The following is a 7,090-nucleotide window of genomic DNA, read 5'->3' as shown; positions in this document are numbered from 1 at the left end:
AATGTCTGTATTTTAAACAATTTCAATGTGCCAGTTTGCACTGGAGGGGTGTATTCACAGGAGATGGCTGGAAGGCAGGACTAGCCAACCAGCACATCTACAATCCTGTGCCAACTGACATTGAATAACTGAATTAAAAATTGTAAATGGATATATAAATGTTATATTTGACTTTAAAGGGAATGTTTAACCCATGATTAATTGTTGATGGTTAACGTGGTAAAAACTGTTATTTACACTGGAATACTGTCTACATCTATTTTCTACTTCAGGGAGCTTTGTAAGAACTCCAATCCTCAACTGTCTGCTTTTCTCATCTGTATGTTGTGAAGATCTGTGCTTTCTTTATAGTATCTTTAGGCCATGTTGTGCCAATCTCAGCTGTGTCAAGCCACTTAAACAGAAGTTAAACTATAGCCTGAAAAGTGGGTTGTTTACAATAGCCAAATCACTTATCAGTTCTGAGATGTTTTTGTAGAAGAGTATTAGCCTATTTAACTGCATGCTGCCATAAAATGGAGAGTAGCCTCTGATACTAACTAGAATACAATGTAAATCATTTTTTCCCAGACTTTACTGTAATTGAAAATGAAAGTGGTGTTTTTCATGATGGATGCCATCACTGTTTAAATTCCTTGTAGGAATTTTTGCTAAAGTAGGATGAAATTGACCTTGTGTTGGAGAGCTAACATTTAGTGCCTTGACTGTAGCCTCATGACCAAGTTGTCAAGAACAGGTCATGGAAGGCATGGCTGGCCAAGAGCAGCAGTCGCTATAGTTGAGCATCCTTGCTGTCAGCAGTTTTTGTTTATGGTTGTCACATGAACCCTAGGTCTGCGTTCCAGTATATCAGGTCATCAGAGTGTTTTGTCTGTAGGATGCGTAACTCGCTGTGCCTGGTGAAGTATTAAATAAACCAGCTGTTAATAAATGCTAATGCAACTATTGCATTTATAAAGAAAATGCTATAGATGTTTTTGCATTCTCTCACTTGCACATATTGACCGTTAATATCAAAACAGTTGTACATTGGAACAATTCAAACATGTATATTTTGGACATTTGCAATAATTTCACTCCAATATCCTGTCTAGCAGTATTACAAGTGTAATGTTTGGTGACTTATGTAATTCAAGTCTAATGGTGCTGTTGAGGGGGTTGTAATAGTATCTACACCCCCTTACCTGATGTCATGTCTCATTTTATTGTAGTAAGGATGTAGTGGTGCCTAATAATAGAACCCAGGGGATGGGTTCGAAAAATGGGGCACACTGACATTCCAGGACATCAAGGGACTTTGTGTAGCTTGACGTAATCAATCATTATTCATTGAGAATTCAGTATCAGGTGGTGTTCTGACAGCATTTGGCAAGAAGGAAGTGTTTGTGAGCCTTTCTTACAATGAGACAGAATGAGAACATGGCAGAGGTCTTTCACTTTCATAAAGATCAAGCAAAAACAGGAAGTTGACTCAAAGTTGCACTGAGTGGAATATGGCTAAAGACAGATACTGGGCTGGTGCCTCTAACAAATGTTTTAGCCAACTAGTGTTAAACTGTGTGTGTTTGTGATTTGCTCTTGTGTAAATTGGGGTACCAGATGTTTGATTTGTCACAGGTGTTGGATCGAGGTTCGTAATACATTTTTGTAGGCTTTTGTCTAGAGGTACTTATTTTGTATGTTGTGCACTTTAACCTTGTGATCTGTAGCTACAAAGTATACCTGCCCAGGAAGGTTGGTCCATTGTAGGAATTTAGGGATTTTACTGATTGAACTACATCTAGTAATCTGTGTGTGGGGCCTTAATTTCTCATATACATTATTTAACAGTACCTTTTGTCACGTTCATTTTTAAGATGTGGTGAGGGAAATGGCCTGGAGGGTTGGGAAATTTAAGAGAGTGAGCTGATGAATGTGAAAATGCTGGCATTTTGATGGGGGTAATTTTCTTGTGACAGTGCCTGCACTATCCCATGAATCAAAATCTGTCATGAGTCCATACGAGATGGAGAGCCGCCTATTGTGGGTCTTGACACTCATGTGAGCATCCAGAGCTGCACGGGGTCAAGTGTGACACATCATTATAACAATGTTGATTTAGTGAGGCCACAACACAACAGATCTCCTCCCAGGGGGCTAAAAAGGGGGACGGACAAGCAGGCTAGTGGACAAGAGAAGGGGGCCCACCACTCTTCATTGGCAATCAGTCGACAGCTTGCAAATCGTTCCCTGCAACATTCAGACCTACACTACTTACCGCACCAACGGTTGGCTCATAGTGTATTTATTTATTAGGATTCTTACCTATGAAGCTGTTAAGATTTGAGACGTGACGTGATTATGGTTAATGTGAGAAGCTGTATGAGCTAAAGAATACTTGGTGTGGGTTTTTTTTTTTTTTTTTTTCCCCTCCATCTTTGACACTAAAGGATTTTATGTCCATGACCCATCACCTTTGAACTCAGGCTGGATTTGTTGTTGGTAATGTCAAGATAAGCTTTGACGATTTTCAGTTTTTGCTGTGATGGTAATGGCCCTTCAGCTATTCTAGTTCATTGAATTAAATCCTTAATGTGAATTAAAAGTTTCGGGTTAAGTTCTTTATCAGATGATGTAAAGATCTGGAAGTTGGAAGATCTGGTGTCACAACTACCCATTTTGAACATCCTGAACATAATTATATTATGCTATTAAAACACCTGTAAAGAAACATGATTTTTATTTTTCTAATCAGGGTTATCGGGATCTTTTTAAAAACAAACTGTAATGCCAAATGTCTATTCCTGTGGGCATTGGATATTATTTAATGTTACTAAACATTTTTGCACCAGAGCCTACTGAAGATTAAAGCCAGGAAGCTTTGGTCTCATCTTATTACAGAACCTATTTGCAGTTAAATTCCCAGTAATTTATTGCTCCAGGCATTCTTAGTTTGTTGACTTCTGAGATGATTTCTAATGTCTTTTCAAATATATTGTAGGTGGTGCTGTATCATGGGTCAGAAATCTATAGGCTCAAGATCCCACTAAGTCACTAGCTGTCTTCATTGGAGGATTTTTGTGCCTCAGATTTTGCATCTTAATTTGTTTTACTGACATGGAGCTCATTTCGCTTTCTATTTATTGCCGAAGGAGTGAATGTTTAGATGTCTTTTTTTTTTTTTTCTTTTTTTTTTTGGCCACTGAATAACAAAAGCAATTCTGCCTCACTAAGGTGTCCCTGCCCCACATGCCTCCTTTTTAGAACAATTTTTACCTAGGTGGCTGATTTCACCCTTTTTTCAGTGGAACTTCAAAGATTTGACATTTCTTCATTTTTGACTTTTTCCCATAACTTGTTTCTTTACCTCATCTGTACTAAAATCATTTGACCATTTTGTCTTTTAAACCTAATAAGGCACTTTGAAAATTGTATATTTGAACTTTGATTTCTAGGTTTCAGCACAGATACTTGGTTATGACATTGACTCAGTTAAGTATATTTTTGGACTCTAACCTATTTTTGCTATGTAATAAAATCGACAACGACAAACAACGAGAGCAGTTTTGTAATTTGCTCTGGATATGAACTAAAGTTGCAACCACCTACCAAAGTGAAGAAATTTGGTCATTGTCATGATCACTGTTGCAAGTTGCTCTTAATAGATAATGCTGTTGAGTTGAATATAGATTAAATACAGACTGCCAACCCAGGTTGGCAATTCGATTTGCCCTTTTCCCAAAAAATAAATAAAATATATTTTTAGTTAAAAATGTCATTGTCATGAAATACCAAGTACTAATTAAGCCTCCTAATTAACAACCTGCTTGACAATGTTGTATGGTCTCAGTTTTAAGAGCCTTAAGATGTCTGAATTCCACAACCCACCAGAGGGTACTGTGGAGGCTGTCATTAGAGGGTTTTCAGTTTCCTATGGACCACAAGTTGGGCTTGGGGGTATTGGTGTGTGGATTTAAAGAGTAATAGATGCTTCAGTCCTGTAATACTGAGACAAGCAACCTTATTTTCAACATGCTAAAATCTGAAGTAATAAAAATGATACCTATAGTTAGCTAATTCAGGTGATCATGGAGTTGATCCATTGTTATGCGGTTCTTTAATGGTCTTTTCCATTTTTTTAAAGCAATTCCTTAAATTCAATTGCAAATTTTGCCCAAAATACCCATCCCAATAATAACACTTTGTATCACAGACTTCACATTTCTGTAAATGGCAGTGTGTATGACTAATATCATAGACAGACAGACAATGCTAGCTGCTGCTGCATTTTTTTTTTGCTGTAAATGTTGGTGTGGTATCAATAAGTTGTCATATTTTTGGTCTTATCAATATTTTTATTCTTTGCCCTTTTCAGAGAGGTTACAGATGATCCTTTTTCCTCTCTGATACTTTCCAATGAACAATGCTCTTCATTTATGCCCCCACCCACTTATGTAATGTTTGTTTTAAAAACCATGCCAGCACAACGCAAAAGGAGTAGTGCTTTGCAGTTAAATAAAACCTTATCAAAAGGAACACCCAAATGCTGTTAATTTTAAAACTTATCTGCTTAAAATGTACTACCGTTAAACCCAATCCAGATGTTTATAGAGAATCTAGATACATATACATTTATTTAGCAAGCAAATTTTCCAAGCTCAAGATCAAGATCATTGACTCGTTTCTTAGAACTTGAAGTTGCATATGATTTGCTGAATTTGAGTACAACAAAGTGTAAGAGCCTGGATTAATGGGGGGGGGGGTGGTGGTGGTGGTAGTAGTAGTAGAGGACCATTCAGATGATCATGTGACTTGAATATGAAGTCTCTTGACTGTCCCTATATTGATTATGCACGCTCACAACACTTTCACTTATGTGCCCTTTCAGAAAGAGGTGGTGGAGGCCATATGCCTTCCTTTTTGCACAATGTGCAAGGTTCATGACGTCACATTATTACAAGCCAGGCCAGTAAAAGTGGGAGGGGGTGTAGTGCCACTTAAGTGTTTTTGTCTTTTTTTTTCTGTGGGAAAGGACTGAATATTTATACACTATGTTGAAATGTTATAGCTTCAAAACACATTGAATTTTGAAGCAAGCTCTTCACACTGAAATTTGTCCCATTTTGATACTTGTGAAAAGAATATTTCTGCAACCAGATTTTTTATGTGGAGAGCACACTTAACATTCAGGAAAACGTCATTGTCTCTTATTGCGAGCCTCAGTGGGTTTTACTCATTAGTTTGAATAATAACTGTCACTAATTCAAACTGCTCTAGAATGGCTTTGTGAATAGACAGCGCAGAGGCCTTGGACGACTCAGAGAGGCCCTGTATTTGGCCCAATATTGTTTGAGGAAGCAAAATGGAAAAACATGATGAGAAAAAAGAGGGTGGGGGGCACAGTGGAGCCAGCAAAATGAACTTGATGATCTTTTGTGGATCAAAACGAGATTGGCTTGCACTGTATCAATACTGTCACTAGAACAGAGCGATGCACTGGGGGAGAGGACCCCCTTCTACCTCCTGAGCATTGGCTGTGTGAAATGTGAAGACCCACAGAGCTTTTCAGCCAAGCTCCTTGCTTAAAGAAATGCAGTCTATTTTGTCATGCTATAAAATGCCTGATTTTTCAAAAAAAGGATATGATGTAATGTTTCCTCTCCAGTAAGAACTAGAGCCCTTCTCCCCTCCCATTTTATTTCATACTGTGTTATGCTAGTTGTCAGGCATAGTTGTTTTACTTTTTAAAAATGTTTTCTCTCATTGCCCTACTCTCAGTATCAAAAAATGTCTTTAATTAAGGAGCACAGTTTCATCCAAGTCAATAATTACTGGTGCTTGAAACTAAATTAATTCTGGAACATGGAGGTGCAGATTATTTTTCCAGAGTGAGCCAACTGGCAGAAAGTCCCATCTGCATACCTGCTATTTTCATATTAAGCATGTTTTTAGCACAGTTGGCAACATTTGGTACCCTGTCTGCCATTAAAGGAATGTTCTTCGCAAAAGGGAATTTGATGTTACAATAAGTAACACCTATTTACTTTAACTGCATATTTGTGTCAATATTATTATTATTATTATTATTATTATTATTATTTATTTTTGCTGCTTTTTATTCTTATACATAAAAGCCATGTTGGGAGAAAAAAAAACTTTTTTTTCCACTGATTCATTGTCACAAACATGGAGATTACAATGTTGCTGAGCACTGATTGTGACTGCTTTCTTAAAGGTTGAAGAGGAAGAAAAACTTAAGAAGAGGAAGGAGAGGTTTGGGATTGTGACAAGTGCAGCCTCTGTTGGAGCTGATGATGCAGAGGTATTTAAAATTACAGCGGTAGTGCAACTATTTCTGTGTATATCTCAACATTGTATATCAACAATTGCTGAGATATGCACTGATGTGTTGTAAGTGGTATGACTATTATGCTTAGGAAAAGGGCAAAAAATGACTGCATCTATGTGAATTCCCCAGTCTATATTAAAAACACCCTGATTTATTATTTACATTTTGTCTTTAAATAAGAATTAATTTTGTTCTATTTTAACTTTAAAAAAAAAAAAATTTCATTCAGGTGAAGAAGCGGAAGCGAGCTGAACGGTTTGGAATTGTATGAAGCTGAGCCATTTCTAACTTTTTGTAATTTTTTTAAAAACTTTCATTAAAATGATGTAATTGTTGCTTGGTGTTTTATGTTTGTACAATAAACATCTCCCAAGTTTCTTTCAAATGGCAAGTTATTTTTCATATTTAAAAATCAAGGTAACTTGTCACATGTAGGGGTTACATATTGTCAAGTTAATGAAGGAACAATCCAAAAATAACTTAGCAGTAAGTACACACTGATATTTCAGTGTTTGGGGGTGCATGTCTTTTGGCCATCAAGTCTTTACAGCGGAATTAGGGTTGGATGTGTTTAAAAATATTTGTATTTGTAAATATTTTGTAGAATGTAAAGGATTATAGTTAAAACCAAGAATTTGAGTATGTCCATTCTGCTGTTTATATACATTATATAAATGTGTTATTAGAGAGCATCTTGGTAACATCTGAGACTTTAATTTAAATGAACAAAGAGCAAACTGAGAAGATAGTTTGCTTGATTCC

General features: G+C 36.7%; 1 protein-coding gene across 1 annotated transcript in view; it reads left to right on the top strand.

Moving 5' to 3' along the window:
• The window catches only part of sarnp (SAP domain containing ribonucleoprotein), a 16,658-nt gene extending 9,945 nt beyond the window's left edge, over nucleotides 1–6,713 (top strand). The window contains exons 10-11 of the mRNA XM_035520123.2: nucleotides 6,215–6,301; nucleotides 6,558–6,713. Of these exons, the coding sequence (XP_035376016.1) occupies nucleotides 6,215–6,301; nucleotides 6,558–6,599 (129 nt within the window). The 3' untranslated portion in view covers nucleotides 6,600–6,713. The remainder of the gene's footprint in view (nucleotides 1–6,214; nucleotides 6,302–6,557) is intronic.
• Nucleotides 6,714–7,090: the final 377 nt, after the last annotated feature.

The sequence above is a fragment of the Electrophorus electricus genome, chromosome 22 (assembly GCF_041902795.1).
Source record: "Electrophorus electricus isolate QZ-2024a chromosome 22, ASM4190279v1, whole genome shotgun sequence".
Lineage (NCBI taxonomy): Eukaryota > Metazoa > Chordata > Actinopteri > Gymnotiformes > Gymnotidae > Electrophorus > Electrophorus electricus.
This window is presented reverse-complemented; position numbering and strand designations above follow the sequence as displayed.